Source organism: Cupressus sempervirens, chromosome 8 (assembly GCF_028749045.1).
Source record: "Cupressus sempervirens isolate cs-2001-9-10 chromosome 8, ASM2874904v1, whole genome shotgun sequence".
NCBI classification, from domain to species: domain Eukaryota; kingdom Viridiplantae; phylum Streptophyta; class Pinopsida; order Cupressales; family Cupressaceae; genus Cupressus; species Cupressus sempervirens.
The window spans coordinates 144,389,308-144,416,212 of NC_143125.1; the positions used below are offsets into that span (position 1 = coordinate 144,389,308).

At 35.4% G+C, this 26,905-nt stretch overlaps 1 protein-coding gene across 2 annotated transcripts in view; it reads right to left on the bottom strand.

Annotated features, from left to right (window-relative positions):
- Positions 1–26,905, bottom strand: part of LOC149541961 (transferases, transferring acyl groups) — a 185,652-nt gene that overhangs the window by 108,674 nt on the left and 50,073 nt on the right. For both annotated transcript variants that reach the window (XM_089797011.1, XM_089797010.1), the window contains exons 4-8: positions 6,402–6,538; positions 6,204–6,277; positions 5,963–6,053; positions 5,747–5,836; positions 174–244 (exon numbers count right to left, since the gene is read on the bottom strand). In XM_089797011.1, the coding sequence (XP_089653137.1) occupies positions 174–244; positions 5,747–5,836; positions 5,963–6,053; positions 6,204–6,277; positions 6,402–6,538 (463 nt within the window). The remainder of the gene's footprint in view (positions 1–173; positions 245–5,746; positions 5,837–5,962; positions 6,054–6,203; positions 6,278–6,401; positions 6,539–26,905) is intronic.

The window sequence follows — 26,905 nt, forward strand, 5'->3', positions numbered from 1 at the left end:
ATACCAAGAACTAAGCACAATAACTATGAAAACAATAATGATGAGTGCGTACCTTCAAGAAAGTACTAAATTATAAAATCAGAACTCATTCTTAAATTTAAAACATCTGACGATGAAAAATCTAAAACAAAGCAGTGTAAAATACAATAAAACTCCATGTTCTGAGTACTTACATAGAAATATTGCGTGCCTGTCTTGAAACCATTGCATTTGCAACTACAAATGACCCAACACCAAGATCCATCTGTTTGATCAATTTATTTGGCATTTCATTAAAATTGAAAAAATCAAAGTCCAACAAAGAACATTCATTACTAAAATATCTGTTGCTTTTTATAGATGCACAATAAACATTAGAGTATACACAAGGATGAAATAAGTCATCATTAGAGTCTCCACCAGGTTTTTGTGCCTTCTACTTGCTAGTCCAAAACATTTGAAACTCTATACTGTGCTTGCAAGGGTTGTTGGGTTTCCATTCTTGTTAAATGTGTCATTAATTGGACCAATGGTAATCTTCCGAATTCACTAGTAGCACCAGATGCATGGGACACTGTCCAGCTAGTGCTCCCAAAGGTTTTCCCAAATACATTGGGGAAGATTCAAAGACCCCTAATGAACATCTAAAAGATGTAGAAGATATATACATTGTTCACCACTTGATGGAGAAAAAAATTCCTCAAAGACTATTACTTACTATTATATGTAAAAATCATACAATATTTACAGAAAGGTTACCTCTAATGGTCGAAGTTTCTTTCTTGTATCTCTTGTCAGCGATTCAGTTCTATTGTCACTCACAGAATTTTTTAGTCTTTCTCTTAAGCATATATTCTCTTTCTTTTTCTCGTACTAACAAGAATACTTCAGGCTACATATAAGGATAAAAAAGTCACGTGCATACTAGAATCATAATAGAATAGATAACATTTCCAAAGAAATCCCATTTGGATGTTATGAACATCTATCAAATCCCTGTTTTGTATATTGATGTTGAGAATCGACATACTTACAAATTTAGAACTGAACTGCGGCAGCTTGAAACAGAAAAAGAATCTTGTTGGGTAGAGAAAACAGACACAGGACAATAAATCTACTAGAAAGACAACACAGTCATGTGAGACTTCTACAGAAAAACAACTAATATAAACTTGAGCAATAGATCCATTAAAACAGGGGAAATGGAAACCAAATATTTGTTGGTACCTATATCACAAAACTTTAGCAAAGAACTATATGAGCATATTGTTGGTCACTACTCAAAGTTTGAAAATTACTATGTATTACACAATATGACCAATAATATAGATGAATCTAGATTCCTAGCAGGAACATTGCAAAGCTACGACATTTATTACCATGATCAATAGAAGCTGACAACAAGAAATTGTGATCAGAACAAAAGGGATCACTTCAAAGGATTTTAGGCAATGGCACATGGACTCCCACGGTTGCAAAGAGCATGGCTCAATTGAAAAGAGAGAACAATGGATCAGTACAAAACTATTACATATTATTGTTGAGCTTAATGTGATGCCTTATGAGTTCACTTGAAAACACTTTTGGAGAAAGCTTGATATTTGTCCCTCCTCCAAGCTATGGAGCCACTTGTGATAGCATGTTGGGTGTTGAAAACAAAAGATACTGCAAGTGCCTCTAATAGGTTTATTTGAAGATGATAAATACATTTCAGGACTGAAATTAATCGTTAAATGTCTGGTGAAGTTATGCACAGTTCACAATGTTAAAGCTCATTACAACAGGCAGCGCCCTTTAGAATAAGTTATAAAGAAGAAAAGAAAGCAATGCTAGTACAACCAATTGTAACAAGTGGAGGATATACGAGGCCACAAAATATTGCACAAACAGTAACAGTAACAACAAAAATGAAAAGAAAAAATCTTCAATCATACATGATAAGGATTAACAAATGGCCTAATGTCGGGAATGCAATAAGTAGGGTCGCTGTCGTAGAGGTTGCAAATAATGAAATCAGCAAAATTCAAAACTTTCCCTAAGTTGCAATCACCAAATCCAGTCAAGAGAGATTATGAAGAATTATTTAGAGATACTACACAAGCTATAAACCTATAATAAAAAGGAACTTGATATGTTAGTTCAAAAGTACAAAATACCAGAAACTATTCAACTTGTAGAGGACAGCAGCTCTTCCTACCAGGCACATAGGACACACAAATGAAAGAGGTTGGGCAAAGTTGGGGACAACACCAGTTCTATTGAGACATAAAGAAGCAAAATTAGAGCTAAATCTAAAACAACTCGATTCAGGAAAAGAAACTGCAAAAACAAGACATTTCAAATAAAGGAGAGAAAAGAGGAAAGCCAAGAGAAGTATTTGCTGAATTACAAGAGTTGATGGAACTCATAAACAGCACCTGACTAACATTACCATTAAATAAAATTAGATTGCATTCCACAACTGTAAAGTAAAGTATGTTAAAAAGTATGATGAAGAAATTAATCTAATCCTCTTAGATAATGAATGTATTCCAAAAAAAAGCATCGCGACAAGAGAACTAATACTCCCAAATAAAATTAATTTTATTTTTGTAGGATTTTCACAACATAATAACTTATTTTTACACTTGTCATCCATAATGATTATTTTTGCCTAAAAATCATGGTACAAGTGTGCCCACAGAACACACAAGCATCAGTGACATTGGTTGACCAATGACATTGGATAGATAAAGTCATGACACCAACAACGTCACTGGGGGAGAACCAAATGAGGAAAGAAGTTTCAAGGGTAGAAACAGTGACAAATTTCTGGTGCACCAAAAAAACTTCACAAGATTTAGGAAATGAGAAGATAATGTACATATATTTAAAACTTATTTGGCTGCTCTTAATCAAAATTCAATACTAGAATTATCTACGAGGTAAGAAGTAGGGAAACCTTGGTAGCCACCCTCACCCGTTATCTTATTTCTTTGGTCGACTACCATCTGTGGTCCTAGGAATGTCTATTTAAATAACAGCTAACTGAAACAGAATAACATTATATTGGAAGAAAACGCAAAACTAGATCTGTCCAAAAGACAGAGCTGAATGCAAAGCTCATTTATTGAAAACTTCATGAAAATACAATAATAGAGTATTGGCTTTAATATTTAGATGCTTTTGTTGTAATGTCCCCACTTTAGCGGGTTCTTGTAGTTGGCTAGATCAGTTCATCATTTCAACCCTTGTGAGTTGATAGTTTGATTTGAGGGTCTCAGTTGAAAACCTTGCTATTTGTAGTAAGTCAATTTTGAGCGATTACTATTTTTAACAGTGCAGTGGAGGCACTTGGTGTTTGGCATCTTCGGTGTTTGATTGGATCAATTAATGAAGCTTCATATTATAAGTTGTTTATTAAGTTTATCTTAATAATTGAACTTTATCATTATATTGTTATAATTTGATGGTGTGTTGAATAAGCCTTTTAAGTGAAAAGTGTCTTTGTGAAGCTTTTAGCTTGGGAGTTATTTATTCAAAATTATTAAATGAAACCTTCTAATTAAAAGGTGTGGTGATAAAGCATCTCTAATGAAAAGTGTATTGGAGAAGCCAAGTTGCATTTTATATTATAAAAGAAACTTCATGAAGCAAATGGATTCAATCTTGGCTATTGCATTTTTGTTACCTGTGAAGTTTCTTGAGGGTTTTGATCATGGGTTTGTGAGAGGATTGATTCCTCCAAATCTGATTCACACTTTGAGAGGTTCCAACAACGGTGAATTGTGTACATTTTCTAAGTTCTTCTCGAGATCGAATTGATACTCTTGTATACCAGTTTGGTCAATTTTAATCTGCATTTCAGGCACTAAGATTGGACGGTTTGTGTGATTATTTTTTCTGATGTGCATTTGGATTGGGCGTTGGACTTGTCCTTTATCTGCTGCAAATCAACACCACTACTGAAATCTCTTTGTGCTGTGAATCATATTCTATTTGGGCATCAGTTTGCTTGCCTTCCTTACTGTTATTACTATGGCTAGAACACGTACAAGAGCTGCAAGGTGATGTTCTTTTCTCTGCACAATATATTATTACTAAGCAGCATTTGAAGTCTACAAAATATATATTATTCTGGGCGGCCAACTACCTAGCAAGGACGTAGGTTTACCAAAGCTGTGAATTCTTATATTAGGAGCAGTGTTGAAAGAGCAAAGGCTCCGTTTGATCCTACCGAAGCAACATTGCAGCTGGAAGCAATGTGAGAAGGGTATTTGGGAGTTGGAGTGGAGTTTAGAGATCTGTTGTTACTTACATTGAACACCATATAAATCACATTCTTATTTTAATTGCAAATTACATGAGACTTATTTGTAATAATATTGCAAGGTTACAAATTGCAAGTCATTGGTTCTATATTGGCATTGTTAGTAATTGTTTATTTAATTGTTCATTTCAGCATTTCATGTCTTTGAAAATCGGGAAAAAATAATAGATTCCAAAAAACAAAAAAATTGCAAAAAACAAAAGAAACTATTCTTCGGCATAGCTACAAAGAGAGCCAGCACATCTTACATTTGTTTTCCTAAGAATAGGAAAAAATAAATAAACATAAAGCTTAAACCTACGAAAAAAGCATAGCCTATCTTAGCAATTTGCAAACTGCTGATTTATTAAAAAAAGGAAAAGAAGAAACAGGGAAAGCTTTTACAAGCTGACAAAAAACTCATGCTTTTTCCCTTTTAATGCATATCTCTAACTACAACAATGGCCAGACATTCCACGATGAGAAAAACACCCATGGAAGGTCTGGAAAGTATTGGCATTGCAAACAATTTGCCCGTCCCACTACAGTATAATTCCTAGTGGTCTTTGAATTGTGGAAAAAGGGGTGCAGAAAAACAAAACTGCACAAGACAACAGACACTTAACCAAACTACAGAGGGAGACAAACTGACATTGTATTAGATATTTTAAAAAGTAGCCAACCATGGGGGTCACCTTGTGTTGTACAGGAAAATTAATTGCATTGTTGACAGTGTAACCAAGGTTCAAATCCCTGCTTGGCTCAACACAAGTGTTAATGCTTGGTTGGCCCAACCTTGGTGGACGTGCAGGCGGTTGTTGCGCAGGGACGATATTGGTGATTGTGTTGTGATTGGACCTGATTCTTACTGGGTTGGAGTGTTTGCTTACCTGTGCCAGACGCACATAGGTTGTGTGTGTACCTGTCCCATGCCCTATGGGCTTGAGGTCCTTGTTGGGCTTCCATACATGCAGGGGTTTGATTCTGATGTCAGGAGAGGAGGCTTAAGGATGGCCTGCATTAAAAATGGGAGGATAAGATGTGTGTGCAGTACATGGAGAGATAAGGAGAACAGAGACTGACGAGACGAATCAAGAAAGGTGCTAATGCCTCAGACTTGTGAATTTTACTACGGGGATGGAGCCCCCATTGTAGCCTCACTAGTTCAAAGCTCTAGTCAAAACAATTTGACCAATCAAAAAGAAGTAGCCAAACATGTAGTTCTATCTAAACATGTGATTTCTATAGCTAGCATACATTTTGCTATTCTGGTAACCAAAATACATAATTTAATCGTGTTGGCTATATGAATGTGAAATGGGTAATTATTAATATCTAATTTTAACACATTGGATATTCATATGTACTAGAAAGTAGAAACCAAAGAGAGAAAATCTTAAATGAAATCAACCTTATCAATATTTTGAATACAAATAAATAGCTTAAACTCTTAATTTTGCATGTAAGGAAAATACTCACTAATCCTGTACCAGAAGTTTCAGTTTTGGCATATCTTCTAGGGAATATTTTGAAGTCCACGGCCAAGATTGACAAGCTCGTCAACAGCATCTTATTGTTTTCTCAAAAAGATGAATAATATTTTGTTAGTTGCAGTCTACAATTGTAATCATTGACATTAGCAAGTGTTACATAGTAATATTCATTATACATGAATAAATTCATTAATACTCATACCATTATAAATCTAGACGATGATAGACTTTGCTTCCAGTAGGACGTGGTAGCAATCTTGGTTTGGGTTGAAATCCCAGAATGGAGCCAAAATCTATATAAAAGGCTAGAAATTTGTTAGATGCAAGCATTTGAGATAGGTATCCATTTTCAAGCTCAATGAAAAGTTGAAAACCTAAATGGCTGCAATGAAACAGGATAAAATCAATAAGATGTCTATTAAATAATTATAATGTGTATTTACCGTATACAGAAAATTCTAAATAATGCAAGAAGCACCAGGCATATGATAAGAACATATGTCCAATCTGCCAGAATCTGCGAACAGTCACACATACAGCAAATATAGCTTGATTCCTTTTGAATTCTTTAAATAATAACATACAGTGTAGTATCCAACAAAAAAGACATAGGTACAAGACAGATTTTTTAATGAACTTACTGTTATGCAAGAGAGCGCTGGTACGACAATGAGACAAAAGTCAAGAATCAAGTTAAATGTGTAGTTCCTCCAATCTTTCCATCCTGTGTTTGTGCTACTGTGGTTCTCTTTCTCAATCTCGGCAGATGCGGCTTGATCTGAGAAAAAAAGAAATTACTGTAAGAACACAATTATTTTATTCTAAAATAATATATCATTGAGTATTAAACAAGACAAATGAAACACATTGCCCAAGCTAGAAGAATAGCCACTCAATTTCTACCTTTAGACAATATACTGCTTATCCTTTAGGCATTATTCAATATATCCAGTGTCACATTAAAATTAAGTTGCCTGTCATTATTGTAAATTTATGTGGATCCCTGATAGAGAGTAGTGGTTTTGAATTTCAATCAATAATTTAGATTTGCTATATAATACAGTTCTAACTCAGACTGAATATATATATTGATCTATGTTATTATTTCTACCTTCAAATATATATTCAAATACAATAATATTGATGCAACTGCCAATTTATATCATAGCAGAGAATTCTGATTAAATCTGTAAATATAATGTTGATGACTGCTGAAGAACAGAACACTGCTGTATCGATTGGTGTCTGTTCTCAGCGCTTACTCCTTATATGTATGTTGTTCATGAATCATGTCCCCATAGGGACATGACTCTATGTGGCCATTAGGGTCATGCCCCTACGTGGGCCATAATACCTTTAGTTAAAGGCTTAACTAACCATCGGTGAACATATTTAAATCAGCCCGATACATGAAGAGTTGTGTCAGACTTCTAAACGGTTTATTTGTAATAATGTATTATATATATATAAACTTTCATTTTATACTAGGTACAAACAAAACATTTTTTAGTTGAAGAGTGATACCTGAATTTAGTTGAATTGAACATGATCCAATACCTTTTACCAGGTGTGTAGAATTATCCCCAAAAGCCACTTCTTCAAAGGAGTATCCTTCAAAGCTTTCGAATTTATCTCTAAAGCCTATGATATGACGAGATGCTCCATTGTCAATTATCCATGTATTTTTGTTGGAGTTTAGTTTCACTTGAGAGTGCTAAGTAGAATGCGAAGTTTTCATCTTTTTCATCTTTGATTTCTGCTAATGCTGCTTGAATTTTCTTCGGTTCTGGACAAAAGTTATGAGTATGACCAAATTTGTCACATTTGAAGCATTGTACTTTTGACCAATCTCTTTTCTTGTATGTTTTGTTGAATTCCTTTCTTTTTCGTTTCAATTTACCTTTCTTTCCTTTATTGTTGGTATTGACTTGGGGAGCTTGAATATGTCCCTCTTGATTTAAACTGATTCCTCTTGAAATTAATCTAGACTCTTCTTGAGTACATTTGTTTTTAAGTTGATCAAATTTAGGAAGTTCAGGTCGAGAGCTTAGTCCACGAATAAAAGTTTCCCAAGATAAAGGTAAACCTTTTAGAGCTATAATACAAAGTTCTTTGTCATCTACTTGACTTCCAATTGTTGCAAGTTGATCTTTTAACTTTGAGATTCTTAGAAAATATGATGTAATCGATTCTCCATTGACCATTTTAATGTATAGAAGATCTCGCTTCAATGTTAATAATCTACTAGTGTTGTTAATTTTGAAAGTATTCTTAATAGTGGAAAACATCTCATAAGCAGTTTTAAGGCTCGCTATAGATGGGAGGATGTGATCTTTGACAGAATCTATAATGATTTTCATAGCCTTATTGTTATGTCTTTTCCAGGTTGTTTTGTCTAGATCATTCTTTGGCATAGATTTATCTTCCTCTATGTATCCCTCTATATCCATTTCTCATAGAATAATCATTACTCGTATTTTCCATGATGCAAAGTTAGAGTTGTTGAAACTAGGGCCCAGAAACTAAAGATGAAAATCAGTAATAAAGAATATCATTAGAAAGAAAATCAACACTAGAAGATATCCTAGGAAAACCCTTCTAGAATGAAGAAAAAACCCAGCCACACAACAAAAGATCATTTTATTGATGATAAAAGTTTAAGTGTACAATATCCTTTGCTTGATGCCAATATATAACAATAGGAGAGACTCTTCACATTATAACCGAAGGTCTCTTGAGATTCCGATAACTCCTATAATTAATTATAACTGTTCGAATATTCATGCCTCAATGCATGTGAATGACACGTCATTTACATTTAATATTACAAATTTAAACTTTAAATGTCCTCTTCAGCTGAAGGTGACAATAATAGTAATAACGTCCATATTTCTAGAGATAAAGATCTCTATTGCAATTACAATCTTCAACACTCCCTCTTAGCCAAAGAGAACTTTAACTGAACAATCACACAAGACTACAACCAAAAGTCAATGATAAAATCTCATCATATAGATCCTATAGAATTCATGGAATCACTCAACATGAAAACCTGTAACAATTACTCATATTCATGGATTCGCTTATCATAAAAACCTGTATCAATTACTAATTTTCATGGAATTGCTCAACATGATAACTGGTCACAATTAATCATTGTTAATAATCATGGAATCACTCAACATGACGCTAAGAGAACAATTTACTCATTGTTAATAATCATGGAATCACTCAACATGACGCTAAGAGAACAATTTACTCATTGTCAATAATCATGGAATCACTCAACATGACAGATTTGTAAGACTCACAATTAAGCCTTTAATCATGGACTCTCAACATAAACAGTCATGGAATCTCTCAACATGACATCCAACTCCCATCACGAAATCTCTCAACGTGATGACATCATGGACTCTCTCAACATGATGTTCACAATCGCATAGTGAAAGAGTTATCATAGCTGATCTTACAATCTCATTTATTCACACATAATTGAAGTAGATATAACAAAATAAGACTTAGTTCCATTTAAGTCAAATTATACAAATACCACAAGCATCACAAGCATGTACGATAATGAAGGGGATTCCATCAGCACTCCCTCTTAATTATGAAGTCTCCCTCTGAATCTAACATCTCCCAAAGCAACCTATTGCCTTTCTTGTTGCAGCTGCAACAATGAGATTTAAATGAGATTTAAAAGATTAATCAATCAAATATATCAAACAATAGCATACTCTATTTCTAGCAATAATCATAAATACTCATCTCTTTGTGGTCTAATCTCAATAAACACACATAAACAAAGAGATTCAAAATAATCCCTGTAAATCTCATAGCATCAATATAATTATAAGAATATGATATCAACATTACAATAATACTTATCTCTTCAATTCCATGCAATACTATTTCACAACAAAGTCCCACTTTGCAGCTAAAGAATGCAATCACATTTGAAACTCTTTTCCAGCAAGAATCTTAAATTCTACAATACCAATAACTTATCACAAATAAGGAACCTTATTAGTAACATACATTCAATGATTGAAATATAACTTTGAGTATCATAAGAAGATAGCTAAAGAAACCTCCTTAAAAAAAAATAAGCTCCCTCTCAGTGTTAACTCTATAGCAGAGTTGGTCTCATCATGCATGACCCGTTTCCAACAGAATTGATCCATGCATGACCAAAAGCTTCACAAAGACAAGATAGGAATTTCCATTACAAGCTCATGGTCAATGTGAGATGCCAAAACAGATGAATGATAAGTTGCTCAATATATATCAAAGCTACTACTCTGGAAACATAGGAATAATCATTCACTGAAATCACCACTGATCGAGGCAGTTCGCAGTTGTTACAGAACACACCTATCTAAGATTATCATCATCAAATTTGAGTAATGCGATTTTCCAAAACAAAGATACCAAAAAAACTTAAATCTGAGAAGCGGTCGATAGAAATGGAGAGGTTGTGCATACAGACAAAGCCGTTTTTCCAAATGTCATATATCTGAAGGAAGTTTATCAATCGCAAAGTGAATACATGTGGTAGCAGTAAAACTGGAGATTATATATGTCTTACAGCCGATACCATCATCACTAACGGAATGAAAATTAACTTGAAGCGAGCAATGATGGAGGAATGATCTTGCATGTTGACATTCATTTCTTAAATGTGACAGATGCCATATATGTTATAACTCTTTAATTAGATTTTTCTTGGCAAAACGTAACTGAAGTCCAAAAGAATAACTATCACCAGCACATATGCGGGACCTAGAAAGAATTAAAAGATAGAATACAATGGAGTAATATAAGACACTTGGTGAACTGACATGCAAATGCTACCAGCATACTTGGTGAACTGGCACTTTTTCCTTGTCGAGCACCTTGATGGCCACGCTTTCACCAGTCTTAGAATTCTGGGCAAATTTCACCTTGGCAAAAGTGCCCTCCTCGAGGGTTTTTCCCACCTCATATTTGCTCACCCGCACTTTTAAATTCTGTATAGTCATACTAGCTCCAACTCTCTTACAATCCCCTCAAACCCAGTCCAGATCCACCTGCACTTGTACCTACACTGCTCCTTTAAAAACACATCATACTCATTGTCTACAACAATGAATGTCTGTACAACCCAAACAAAGATAATTTTTTTGAAGCCATTGATTTTAAGTTACACAATGTTACATGAAAATAAGAAAATTGCTTGAGGGCAAGCAATTTGAGGAAGGGCGGACTTGTCATGAACCCAAATAATAGGCAATAAACAATAACTGTATTGTCATATATTAAATAATAATTATTTCCCTAATTCTCTAATTATTATTTCTCTTGTGCATAAACCAAATAACTATTTGATTTGGATTTATCAAATTTAGATAATAAATGATTAAAGTTAAATATCAAAGACAAATTACATTAATAGTAATTCAATGTTATTATTAGTTGAATCATAAATCCAAATAATTATTTTATCCTAACAATATTAAATCAAGGAAATGGAAATCAAATGCTAAGGCATAAACCCTCAAACGAAGCAAAGTAAAATTAATTTGACCAACGTATCATAAGGTAGACACATAGACTGAATAGACACCTTGTTGCCCACGTCGGCAGGTGAGGAGACACAATGTTTTGAACAGACATGCCTTTCATTTCCACAGCACCCTATTTATAGGGTATAGTAATGTCACGTCAAAGTAGGGACGAGGAAGACAATCATTAAAACATATTCAGAATTAATATCCTTCATCGGCATCGAAGAAGATTACGATCAAGTTTATATGGCCATCGAAAATAGATGACTGTGATTTGACCGAGTAAAGCAAATACCCAAGGAAGGATTACGATTGGATTTTATCTAATAAGAAATCAAACAAGGAAAAACCAAAATCTTTTACCATTAAATGCGGCATCAGGAGGCTTGAGTATGAGTTGGCAGTGGTGTCGGATTAATCGAAGTTGATACCATCACCGCGGGGGAAAGAGTAGAGGTTGACCAAATAACGAGCACAGGCAATCAAAGCATTGGTGTGCAGAAGTATTAATTGGTAAAGTGCCAAGTTGGATGAATTAAGGTAAGCGCTCCACATCAAAAAAATTTGGATGCAAGGCACTGCACATAACCATAACCAATATAAGAAAAAGGGGAATATTGTTCATAACAATTATAGTCAAGTAAGATTTATATATAAAATATTTATATGGGGGATATATAGTTTACTATATATGACATATAAGGGTGATTATATATATATATATATATATATATATATATATATATATATGTCATGGATATGGATACAAATAAATAAACATAATACAATTCATTAAACGGGGGAATGATCAAGTGGGATTATATAATGTCCCTTAGGCAGCTAGCTTCAAATATCGAAATAATCTTCTCAAAACTTCAATTGCAAAGACTAATACTTATACTCTAAGGCAAATTTGTGTACAAGCAATATACTCATTGCAAATATCAACTCTCTTCATAATGACTATTTAGATGTTCCATATATACCAATCTTCCTGATTGTGTATCTTCATCAACAATTAAACTTGATTATATATACTCCGCTGCTAAATTGAGGGTTCGTATGTAATTGCAATAGTTTCATGGTTATATAGTATCACCGTGACTATTCACCTTATCAGATATAATATATATATATAAGTGGACTGATATAGATATCGTGAGAATACTAGTGTAAGCTTTCCCTTTATTGATTTCTATCCTTCTCATTCACTGGCTATTTGACTATACTAATATAAATTTTTTCTTTATATTAACCTCCCTTAGTGTCTTCATGCTGTGCTTGTAATCCACATGACAGTCCTTGTAATCCATCCTATGTGTTCCCCCTCTCTCAACAAACTGAATGTCTTCTTATACCTGTCGGTGACTATGTCAAACTGTCGGGTAATGATGTGCTTATTTTCTCAATCTAGATATTGAATATGCATCTACTTGTTATTGATTCTCTGATGTATATAATGGCTTTCAATGATTCTTCTCAATTTAGCAAAGGCTTCAACTGTTGTAAACACACCGAATCTGAAATTTATTTTTTAAATTGATAAGAAACTTCGTCTATATCCCTGTTTGCAGTCGTTGATGTGCATCCCCATTCTCCACCGCAGCCTTCTGATCTCAAAGAAGTAATTTATAATTGTCTAAGATGGACACCCATTATTGTTAAGTTGACGCAAGTGTTGGCTCATATGGCTGGCATGGATTATATTGTTGCATTGGCTTCTTTTGAGATTTCTTGTTTTGATTCAGACCTCCGAGCCTGGCGTGGATTATATTGTTGCGTTGGCTTCTTTTGAGATTTCTTGTTTTGATTCAGACCTCTTTCTTTTTGCAGGTCTCTATTCCATGAACCTGTCAATAATTCCATGTTGCTCACTGACTGTATAAATGTTTGTGATAAGAGGTTTGGATAAACTTGTTGTAGCTATGGTGGATAGCCTTTCACGGTGGGTCCTTTATGTCCATAAACATTCACTCCAGTCTTATCTGCTGTCAAATTAGACCTGAGCAAGGCAGCTATTGTTCAACCTCTTATCGCTGAACTGTACATCTATTGGGATGATGACTGTAGATGACCTTTATTTGTTGACTCTTGTTCCTCTAACTTGTTTCTCACTGGAGTTCTTATTTGCTGACTTTAGCATTCAAACATTTGGTAATTTCCCTCTGCTATTTCCACTCGTATCTCTGTTTGAGTTCCCTATTAGGATGCCCATTTCTCCCCTTTTATATATAATTTTTCTTCTATTTTATATTTCTGACTTCAATCATGTCTTTTGGGAGTACAATTTCTATTTTAATATTTACACATTTGTCATATTTAATATTATTTTATTTAATCTTTTTATTATTATTATTTGTAACTTTGTTTATTATCATTTACAAAATCATATTCAGCTATTCATTAAATACTTGTTCTATATACTTCTTTATTATTATTATTAGTATTAGTATTATTATTATTATCAATGATTATATAATATCATATTATGTTATTTATATAATATTATATTATATTAATTAGTATATCAATTTGTATAGTTAATTGAATAATAAATCATATTATAATTTTTGTTTATTTGTTAAATTCTACAGGAGGAAAATAGCGGACATGACAGATCATACGAGTCTTGTAATACAAAGGAATTAGTTTTTTTTAAGTCAATTCTCTTATCTCTTCATTGTACTCCTAAGAGGTGATAGTTGGTGTTGTGTAGGGAGAGGTGGAGTAAAACTAGAGAGTATACTAGTGTCAAGCGCCCTACAACAAGTAAATCCACGCTCTCATAAGGATAGGTATAGTAGGATAAATACGGAGTCAATAGCTTAACCATATTAATTAGATATATTATAATGTTAATATTGTTGATATGATATAATTAAGTTTCCCTATGTACTAAACTTTGATAATTGACAGCCTTCGAGAAAGGCGTCATTACATGATGCTTAAAATACTATACAATTATTAGTTACATTTGCGTATCTAGGCAATATCATTGGGGTATTATAATAATAGATAAGCTTCTATTATTAGTTAACAGTTATCTATTTGTAATCTATTGTAAATATTGGTATGTTTTTAATATTAGTTAGTCTTTAGTTATCTCTTAGCTTTCTTTTAGCTTTCTTTAAGTTAGAATAGAAGGTTTCTATTCTTTACGATCGTTTCCTAAGGAAACACCGTTTTTTTCTTCTGTATATATTGACCTCTCGATCTCTATCACTATTAAGCAAGTATTTTACCAATTACTTTGTAATATTGTATCAGAGCTAATTATTTGAATTTTTTCAAAAAATATTCTGATTTCTTGTTTAAAATTATCAAAGTAATATTTTTCAAAATTATTTTCTATGATATTTGCTTCTTACGGCCATTTTTCTGCAACTGTTGTTTGTTTTTTCTACACATTTCCGACATTTTTGTGTTTTTTTTGCAGCAAGGTTGTTCTTGTTCAAAACCCTAATTTTCTGTACTGGATCAAAAAAACTACAGATTCTTGATGGGTTCTTTGAGATTTCAACTGGGTTGTCATCTGCTTTTTTTGGGTGCCTCGATCTTCAAGCTAACAGATCCAAAAATCGACAACATATTCTTTATGGGTTTTTTGAGCTCTCTTCAAGACACCCCTTCAAATTTTCTGGGTCTTCCATTTTTTGCCTCAAAGTACATGCCTTCACAAATTTTCACACCTTTTCATTGAAAAACGTGCCATGGCATCTCTGACTAATATTTTGCTCGAGAGCAATTCAAAATTCAATGGTCGGAATTATGGCACTTGGAAGCAGCAGATAATAGCAATTTTTTAGTATCAGAATACTGGTCAAATTGTTCTAGGTGTTATACAGCGTCCAACTGCCCCTATTACTGATCAAGATACATGGGATCTGAATGATCGGGAGGTGGCAATACTTCTAAAATTATTCGTAGCTGATGATCAGCTCTCTCAAATTCCATCCAGCAAGACAGCTGCCGAAATATGGGCACATCTCAAGAATCTTCATGAGACTTCTAACATAAGCAGAGCTTTCTTTTTTAAGAACACTCTGTTTTCTATTATCATGGATGAGCGAAAATTGCTCCAAGCTCACCTGAATAGGATTCAGGAAATCTGTGATCAATTGCCTTCCATTGGTGGCAAGATGGGGGAAGAGGACATTCTAGTCACCACTCTTAGGAGTTTACCTAAGTCGTATGAGCATTTTATCGAGACTCTCAACATCACTTCTTCTGATCTGAAATTCATATATCTCTGTACACTCCTGCTTCAGCAAGATCGGTGGAAACAACAATTCGATAGCAGTTCCAGCTCCACCTCCACAGAGCAAGCCTTTGCTGCTAAATCCTTTCAAAAGGATAAAGGCAAGTCTCAACAGAAGTCCTCTGCTCCAACTTTAGAAAGCTCTCAGAAGAACATTCAATGCCACTATTGCCACAAGTAAGGCCACATGAAGGTTGAATGTCAAAAACGTTGAGCTGCCCAATCTAAGCAATCAAGTTTGCAACACAAAGGGAATTGTACAGAGCACACTGAGCAAACAAAATCTACCTTTTACACCTTCATGGCTAAAAGACCTGCAGATCATGTGAAGTCATCTACCTAGTACATTGATTTAGGTGCCTCTCGTCATTTCACCCATCGCAGAGACCAGTTCATTGACAACCAACCTTATTCAGCTTTTGTTCATTTTGGTGGCAGAGAAGATTACACCGTTGTCGCTAAAGGCAACATTCAAATTCAGTCTGCTAGGAGGAATCTCATTTTCCTCGATGTGTAATACGTTATAGGGACGGAACTAAATCTACTCTCAGTTAGTCAGTTGTTGCGACACTCTCCACAGTTAGATGTCACCTTCAGTTCACATCAATGCAACATCATTGATAGGGTGACTCAGTCTATTGTTGCAGTGAGTCTTGAGGATCATGGTCTTTTCCAACTTACCAATTTTGCTGATTCTCGAGACTTAGCTATGGTTACTCAGCGGTCTTTTGTAAGCATACTTTGGCATCAATGGTATGAGTACTTACATGTGCATTATCTCTCTAGCTTTCTAAGGAAGAGCTTGTCCTCGGTTTGCCAAAGATTCAAACTCAGCAGCTTGGAGTTTGTGATGCATGCCAAGCTGGGAAGCAACATCGCACACCTTTCACCTGTCGTAATTCATGGGGAGCTTTTCAGGTACTTCAGCTTGTTCATGCCTGACATCTGCGGCCCTATGGCCACTCCTTTTGTTCTTGGGTACAGGTATTTTTGTTGTTTGTTGATGATTTCAGTAGAAAAATGTGGGTATATTTTTTTTAAAAGAAATCAGATGCATTTCCTGTATTTCAGAAGTTAAAACCTTTAGTTGAAAAAGAGTTTGGGAAATCTATTATTACTCTTAGGTTAGACAATGGGGGTGAATTTTGTTCTAATGAATTCTCTAGCTTCTTGTATACTCATGGCATCAATTGCCAGTTAATCACACCCCACACAAAAAACAAAACAGTGTAGTTGAATGTCAAAACAAAAACAACCACTGAGATGGTTCAATCCATGCTCGAACACAAACATGTTCCAAAGAAGTTCTGGGCAGAAGCAGATAACACTACAATGTATCTTTCAAACCAGTCATTCACAGTGACGGTCGAAGGTAAGACTCTGGAAGAGGCCTAGTCAGGTCACAAGCCCAGAATCAATCACTTAAAGGTTTTTGGCTCTCTTGCTTTTGTTTGGATCTCTGATGCATCCCACATTAAGTTGGATGGAAAAAGTCAGAAAATCATGCTTGTTGGATAAAGTAGTCTTCAGAAAGCCTACCACTTGATCGACACTAAAACATGTTGTCTCCTATACAGTCGTGATGTAATCTTTGATGAGCAGCAAGGACCATTCATGCTTGTTTCTCTTGTTCATGATCCAGCAAACCAGCTTATGAAGGCTCATGATTTGGGAGTTAGACTTCCATTAGGTCCACCTAATGGGAGGGCTCCAGTAGCTCCTACAACTCCAATTATACCAATGATCCCTGTACAAACATCTCAAGCTTCTCCTGCAAGATCGTCCAGATTTGTAGATGCTTCGCTTGAGTTTGATCTAGATTCTTCAAACGAGGAACCTGATCATAGAGCAACTCCTGATACTAATGTTGGTCATTCTCCTCTCCGGCCTGAGTAGTGGGCTAAGACACTTGTTGATCTTCATGATGATGAGATCATTGATGGGACAACTGCTCAAAAAAAGGGAAAACCTACAGAGTTAACTTTGCTCTCATGGCCAACATTCACAGTGTGTTTGAACATCAAAAATATTCCGAGGCCAAAGAAATTCCAAAGTGGGAACAGAACATGACATATGAACACCAAAGCCTACTGAAGAATAACACTTGGGTCCTTTATGATCTTCCACCAGGGACAAAACTCATTGGCTACAATTGGGTTTACAAAATCAAATACAAATCTAATAGTACTTTGGATAAGTACAAAACTCATTTAGTTGCAAAGGGCTTTTCTCAGCTTCAGGGTATTGATTATGAGGAGACCTTTGCCCCTACTGCAAAGATGAGCACAATCAGATTAGTCCTAGCCATGGCAGCACAATTTGACCGAAAGATCCATCATATGGACGTCAAGAGTGCTTTCCTAAATGGTGATCTCCACGAAGAGGTCTACATGACGCAGCCTCCTGGTTTCAAGGTTGCTAGTAAAGACCATGAGGTTCTCAAATTGCTGAAAGCTCTCTATGGCTTGAAGCAAGCCCCTAGGGCATGGTACAATAAAATAAGTACCTCAGTGGTCAAGGCTTCCAAAGGAGTTCTTCACACTCAAATTTGTACATCAAGACTACTGACAGTGACATCATCCTTCTGATTATTTATGTGGATGATTTGATCATCAATTGAAGTTCGACATCTTTGACTCAGGGAATCAAATACTCTATGCCAGTCTTTTGATATGAATGACCTTGGGCTCATGCATTATTGCCTAAGTGTTTAAGTTTGGCAACAATCTTCTGATATATTCATCTTGTCATGTCCCCACTCTAGCTCAGTCTAACAGAGACATGTGAGTTAGTTTATTATGGGGTCTTGTAGGCTGACAGGGTTGGATAGAGACCCGGTATGGTTATTCAGTGTTGGGGACTTGGTTTTCTGGTGGGTATTGATCAGTTGGGTGACGTTCCTTGTTTTTAAGAGGCAGTTCCTACATTTATGGGGTTCATTCCTACTTTTTAGGAGGTATGATCATGCTCAGGGCTGGGTTTCCATGAGATGACCCTTTGGGTTCAGTTTCAGAGGGATAGGGCTTGTTTCCTAAATTTTAGGAGCATCCCTAGATTTTAGGGATGAAACTGCCAATGGATCCTTGATTTCCGACTTCAGTCGCAGATAGGTGACAGGATGATTTTATGGTTTGTGATGTCAGTTGGGCAGTTTGTGGCTATTTGGGTTATATTTTTAATATTTCCTAAGTTAGCGTTTAATATTTAAATAAGGCTAAGTTAATAGCCATTTTGGAGTAATAAGGGAATTTTGGCCTCATCTGGATACGTATCCCATGTTATGATAGCTCATTGGAAAGGTCTTGAAATTCTCTAAATCTTCCTCTTTGGTCTCAGGACAATTCGGTGAGTGGATTTATTACTATGGTGGAAAAGGTCATTTTCTAGTGACATGGTCACTTTAAAATAAGATTTAATTCATTTTTATAGCCAACGCCAATTGGGGGTCACTTTAGGGTTCGAATTGCTTTGCAAAGGGTTATAAGGAGATGGGCGCCATTTCTCATGATTATGCATATTTTTCAAACACTTCTTTTCAGATTTGCTCTGCTTGAGCGATTTGCATTCTGGACGCAAACCCCAGGGTAATTCTTGGCTGGGACGTAACCCTCAGCAGCATTGGGTATTGGTTTGTCAGTAGTTTCAACAATATTCAGGAGGAAGGTAGACGCCACTTCAGCTTGGGCCTACAGTTTGTTTTGTTGGGCATGTTCTTTGGCGTATGGAAGGTGAATTCTAGCAGCCGTACACTGCCATTTCTTGCAGCCGTACTTGCAGCCGTACTCTATCATTTGCAGCACTTGGATACATAGAAAAATCGGTTACTCAACAGCAGAATCTTGCATCTTATCAGCCCGTTTTCATCAGCCAGTTGTGGCGTCATTGTTAGAGGAAATGTACTGGATCTTTTATTTGACTCTTTAATTCAGAGATCTGCCTAGTACGATTTGTATCAACTCTGACTTTACTGCATATTGTTATTTATTTTCAGACTCTTTTCTTGCCATTTGTTACTTCTCATTTCTATGTGGAATAATCATCAAAAACACAAAGACAAACAAACTCTTCTGCATTTCCGTCTAGTTCTACAAGAAAACATTAATAAACAGGAAAAAACAAAAATAAAATAAATCTACAGCAGATTTGCAACAGAGATCCATCAGGGATCTTTCACATCTCTCAGTCCAAATTCATCAGGGGTCTGTTAGACAAATTCCGTATGAAGGATTGCAAACCTGCATCTACACCCATGGAGAAAGGTCTTGTGTTATTAGCCAAGTTTTTCAAGTCTGATTTCTCTCCGGTTGATGATGCTATATACAGGCAACTAGTAAGCAGCTTCATCTACCTCTCAGCTACTAGGCCCAATATCAACTCCACAGTCAAGTACATCTCACGTTTTATGACAGCTCCTAATGTTGATCAATGGATGGTAGCAAAGCGTGTGCTTCGTTATGTGAAGGCCACTACAGATTTAGTACTTCTTTACTCTCGAAGTTCTAATCCTAGACTCAGTGGGTTCACATATTCAAATCGGGCAGGCTTCGTTGACGATAAAAAGTCAACTTCTAGATATGTGTTCAGTCTGGGATCCAGTGGTATCTCATGGACCAGCAAGAAGCAACAGGCAATTTCTCTCCTCTACAAAGGCTAAATACAGAGAGGGGGTTAAGGTAGGTTGTGAAGTTGTTGGGCTTCGTTGGATGCTTGGGGATATGTAGATGTCACCAACAGGGCCGACCACTTTCTTTGTTGATAACGAAGGCGTTATCAAGTTAGCATGAAATCTAGTCTTCCATGAATGAACCAAGCATGTGGATGTTCACTGTCACTACATATGACAGCTAGTTGAAGATGGTACGATAGACTTGCAGTATGTTCCTACCACGGATCAGACTGCAAACATTCTCACCAAGCAAAGGTCCTGATAAGATTGTTAAATTCAGAGGACACCTTGGTGTTGTGGATAGATTAACAATTAAGAGAGGGTATTATGTTAATAGATAAGCTTCTATTATTAGTAAATGGTTATCTATTTGTAATTTATTGTAAATATTAGAATGTTTCTAATATTAGATAATCTGTAGTTATCTAATAGCTTTCTTTTAGCTAGAATGGAATGTTTCTATTCTGTACAATTGTTTCCTAAGGAAACATCGTTTTATTCTTTTGTATATATTGACCTCTTGGTCTCTATTAATATTAAGCAAGTATTTTACCATTTACTTCGCAAAATGGGGTTGAATAGAAATATGATGATATGATCTGATAATGCAGACAAAAGGATTAGAAACAAATATGTATTTTAAATAATAATAATTGTGCCTTCTTCTGGGAATAAAGCAGTGAGTCAAGGGACAGTTAATACATGGAAGATCAATATTATTGTTCTATGATTGGTATCGTGTAAGAAGGGTATCCTTCTATGATTGAAGAAGCTTTAAAATTGATTCATCAATTTAGGGAATTTGGAGGTTTATTAATTTGGAAAACCCACAATATATTTAATGAGAGTAAGAAAAAGAACAAAAAGAAGTTTTTCATATTTGATGTGATGCAAAACGGTTCGTAGATATAAGAGTGGAAATTTTACATTGTGGGGGAGGGAGGGAGGGGAATAATAACCAATGTTTTATTCCCACTTGACCCATTTTTAAAGGGGAGATGTTCAATTCATGTGCAGATAAGTATTTCTTATCTGAGTATAATATTTATCTACTCATTGTATTCTTTCTATTATTTGTAACTCTATAAATTCTATACAAGTTATTTGCCTTGATCTTTTCCTTTATGTCTGAGGATGTTCTTGCAGGAAAAGAAAGTCGACACCTTACACATGCTACCAAATATTGTCTAGACCATAGTAACGAGACTCGCCGCGAGTCAAGCAAGTTGTCCGAGTCAACGAGTAGAGTTACCTCAGTCGGGTCAAAATAACCAGTGACCCTGACTCGTTTGACTCGCCTGACTCAGCTGGGTGACTCGGCTGACTCGCCTAGTTGACTCGACTGACTCATCTAACTCGGCTGATTTTTTATTTTTGTTTTCAAAATTTTCTTAATACATCTAAAATCTGCCTTTGTACTTACGTAATCCATGTATGTTATGTATGTGATCAAATTACCTTCTATTTTATGATGTTATTGTGTCTTTAGGCTTTATTCAATAATAGGTGCATGGAATTAATTTAAATCCTAAAAAATCACTAAATTTTGAGGGTTTTATCACTTTGCTGAGTCACAAGTCGAGTTACCCATGCCAAGTCTGAGCCGGGTCTGAGTCTCGTTACTTTGGTGTAGACTCAATCTTATGGCAGCAACTCCAAAGAAGCTATGATCAAGAATTCATCAGTCATTTGATGATCCAGCTAGATAAAGTGAGGCTCTTTAAGTGAATATCCTTGATTATTGAAATTATGAGTATCCTTCTATATAAAGAGAGAGTCTGAAACTTGTACAAGGAGGTCAAAAGGTTGATATCAGATTCAGAGAGGGTCTGAGATTCAGAGAGGGTCTGACATTCCAATTAGAAGCAAACTTGAACAGAAAAAGATCAATAGATTGAGAGGGAGAAGTTCGAGGTGAAATCCCTTTAATACATTCTTCGTGAGAGAGAAGTTTGAGGTGAAAACTCTTGTTCAACCCTCTAGGAGCAAGACTTGGTTCACGGTGGATATCATGAGAGTTACTATTTTGCATATGTGTATTGTGTCATGAAAGGTAACGATCTTTCATTGATGTATTTGTGAGGTCACTATTGTAAGGCAACGATCTTAACAATGGTTTGACCTATTATCATGATTGACTACATTAAGTTGTCTCGGAGTGTCGAATATCATGATTACGAACGTATCATAATAGACTACATTTCATTGTTGTCCCGGAGTGTCAGAGATTAAGATACTTGTCATGATGGAGAACATGACATTTTGATTACTTTTTATCTGATGGACTACATTCATTTATTGTCCCAAAGTGTGCCGAAAATTAGATAACTCACATCTATCTAGGATATAACATATTCTTTTGGTAGTCATCATGAACACAACACCAATGCACATACCAAGAGAATATAAGTGTGATTGATATTTCTTGTTGAATCATACTTTGGATGATATGTAAAGATAACATCTGAGTTGATGGATATATGTTGATACCCTTAAATATGTCATTCCAAGAATATCATATTGAGATGATCTCTCTCTATATGCTTAAGAGCATAATGTGTTCTACAACAATCCTCCCTAGCTAAGAGGGAGTGTTAATGTTGTAGCTTCAATCGGATTAAATTGATCTAGAGATAATTCTTTTATGGTTATTGGTTAATCATCAATTAGACAAACTTATATATATAATATTATTTTTTATATATTTATAATATATAATATATATAAATAATTTTTTATTATTGTTAATGTTGTCTAATTGGTTATTAACTTAAAATAACCAGAAACATGTCTCCTCTACTCATATTTATATACATTCTAATCTGCACTTAGAACACACAGAAAATCAAAAGTGTTATTACATTTGCAGAGATCCTATCCCCCAATAAAAAGAACAATGTCCCTTTAATGCTTCTTCAATCTGATGCTTTGGTGCTTATAATCAGTATGATAACATAAACAAAAGGTTCACACAAAGTACATGTCCCTTTAATATTTATAAAAGATTGATATTCATTGCAGATCCTTTATTTGATTAAGTTCATTACCTATTGATAATATTTATTGATGTTGAGCTTACCTCAAACCCTTATGGAAGGCCATTTTGTATTCACTCAGCAGTAATAGCTATTATTGATTATTGATGGCACTTTCCTTGATACTTTATTGTTGATGCATATTTTTCCCTTTCTATGCAAGTACAAACATAAAGATGAATGGAGTGTTTTTTGCATTTGAGGTGAGGTGCATAGTCATTGTGTAGATCATAATGATCTAATTATTTTCTCCTTTACATTGCAAGACTTACTAGACCTTGAAGAGCAGTTGTCATAGACGAACAAGAAAGAGAGAGCAGCCAATCATTACCAGGCAATGACCGGTCCCTTTGATCCTTGTGCATTTTCATTGCATTCTTTTATATACCTTCACTTGTATAGGATAGGAAAAAATATTGCAGTGAAAGCTACTCTCACAGCCTTGAAACAAGTGTAGAAGCTAGTAGCGATGCATCGTGCTCTTCAACTTGTGGATCATCACACTCCATAGGAAGACTCCTGCTTTGCAGTGGGATGTTGAACCTGAGGATGTGACCTAGATAGATGAGGATGAGACAGCACCGAGATAGGTTGGGGTTCCATTGGATGAGACTACGCTTCTTGTAGAGCATAATAGTGAGGATGAGGACTCTGACTTTGATGCCATGGTGGCAGAAGCAAAATAGAACCAATAGTCTGCTTCATTTTTCTATATTTTGTTTTCTATGTTGAATTTGAAAATAATGATGAAACTTTATGGCAGCCGTCTAGCCTTTGGGCATATTTAGATTTCTAGATTTCTATGATATTGTTCATTGCTAAATTTATATTTTTGTTCACATACTGATATGCATATTGACAATTGAGTATTGAATCAGTTATTATTTCCTAGAGGGCATTCAAATGGTGTATGTTAAGATTTTATAATGTTTAAAAAACATCCTTTATGCTTAGTTTCATATGAATGACATGTATATTTGCAAATTTCAGTGTATATTTTAAAATTTCCCTATATTTTTATAATCATCCCCATTTGCTGTCCCCCGTCCCCAAATCGGCACAAAAAATTATCATCACAGAAACCCGTCATGTCGCCCCTTGTCATCCCTATCCCAAAAGACTCAAGGGAACATAGCTAATAAACTAGAGACTACCTAAGCTGACCATTAAAGAAACACTACAATATTCTATTAGAGGCCACTGTTAGCAAATGGTGCTCTCCTGTCACTCAAATAATGTTTTGTGGCCACAATTCACTTTTCCTTACGAATATGCAAGCTTCAAATTGTGAATGAATAATTATTGCTTCTGAGATGCATAGACCACTTAGGAAAGGATTTGCCACATACAAAAATTACACAACACATTTAACAGTTAGTTTACTCGACTCTCTAACTTTCATACAGCAGCGAGAAACACTTGAAACTCTCAATTAGCTCACGTGATAACCAACAAGCCTCACTGCTCATCCAAAGGACATTGATTACATACAACACTGCCCTTTCCAACTATTCTCTTCATACTGCGCTAGGATAGGTGGAAAGAAACAGTTGAACATTCTTCAGTTACAGTCTACCTTCTTCTAATCTCATGACTCAGTCATAAAACACCAATAGCTTGCAGCGAAATGTTCTGGTTCACCGAAAAGCAGTAGTAAGAAAGATAGTATCACTCACAGACTTCCCTTCTAGATGCTCCCTATATATGATTCCTTGCAGCTTAACAGTTCCTCCAATGCAATAATTCTTTTGCTCAAATACTCTGATAGTTATTACTCCCATCCAAAGCATTTACGCCAAACATAGGAAAGATTGATATAAGTGCTGTAACTTATGCATACAGCACATAGGAACCAAACCAAAACCACTTATACATGGTTGTTCTTGTTTAAACCTATCATTCCCTTACTCCCACATACTCCATGAATGTATGTCGTGGCAAATGTGAAAGATTCAATACACAATGGCATGGTTTGTGTTGAGGCAATGAGTTAGCATTATAATAACTAATCTCTCTTTTAAGTATGAATATAAAAACATTGTTATTATTTGAGATTTCTTCTAGGTAGCTCATGTTAGAATTATTTACATATAACACTATCTACCCAAAACAAATCTCCAATAATCTTTATGGATTGTGGAAATTTGCTATCGTTAATATTATTATTTCAGTGTTACTGATGTTTTGATTATGTAAAAATAGGTTTTAAAGCACCTAAAACCTTGTACAAAGTATCATAGAAACAAGAGCATATACGAAGATAACAAAAGGCCTCAAAGCCAAAAGAGAACAGAAAAAACAAGCCAAAAAACAAGAGGCCAAAAAACAACTATTCATGAAAAGACAGCAAAAGATAAGCAAAAAGACAGCCCTTGGACAGCCACAAAGTCTTCAAAAGGTCCATTGCTTGGTCTGCCAGGATGTTCATATTTTCTGCAGATGCTTTCATGTCATCCAACTTTTTTGCTTCCCCTCCATTCTTCTTGTTATAAGTCCTTGTGCACTTGCTCCGGCCCTGGTCCTCATTCACAGCATATGAGTCTCGGCCTTTACTCTGTTCCAGCTTGTTTAGTAGGGTGTTAAAGTTGTCAGCCACAGTGTTCAAAATACTACAATTTTGATCTGTCAATTTCTTGATAGTTTTCTCCAGGTTACGCACTCTAGTATCCAAACCATCCATCCTTTTTTGAAGATCTTTGCCTAACTAATCTAAATTTTTGTTTTTGGTTTCAAGTGTTGGCACACACTTCATCAAATTCTTAACCTCTTCCGCGTTGCCCATAACCTTAGAGAGTTTGTCAATGTGTTGACCTAGTGTTCTCTCCCCCCTTGCTGTCTTGCTAAGCTGATCAAAATCTCTTGATCTACCCTAGATTTGTTGTTTTAGGGTACCAATATTCTTCATCATTATCCCTAGGTTACCAATGATTCCCTTTAGAAACTCCTAGTCATCCTCATCCATGTTATGCTCAAAGAAGTCCTCGTGCTCCCCCTATTTGTTCCACCTCCTCAAGCTCATTCTCATCATCCGCATCCTAAGCAAGCACCTTTTTCCTTTTTCTTTCCACCCTCTTAATTAAGATTTCGTCATCAAAGGGGACAAAATCTCTTTCAACATTCTTCCCCCTGTTTCAAGAAACCTTGCCCAAAGATCCTCTCTTCTCAAAACCCTTTTTTGCTCCTCCTCATAATCACTATCTTGTTCCGATTCACTCTCCTTTTCCTTCCTTTTCTTCCTGGAAGAGCTCCCAAAATCACCTTTCTTCCTCTTCTTCATTTTACCCTCGTCTATTTCATCCTTTGTATCCTCATCAAATTCCTCCTCAGATTCACTACCCTCTGCGTCACAGTCTAAAGATTTCTTACTCTACCGAGGCTTATCCACCTTTTCAGATTTTAGAAGGTTCATTATTTAAACCATTAACCCCTCATGACAGGCGTGATCCCCCTTGGGATCATTTTGAATGGCTAATATAGAATTTACCCAAAGATTGTCTGAGGTAAAAGGGTAAATTTATCCTAACCCTATGCCTAAAATGGTTAACCAACATGAAATGGTGACCATATATTTTAGTGAAGCGGCCATCTAAGGTAAGATATTCAATCACCACAAAACATAACAAATCTCCAGGGGCGA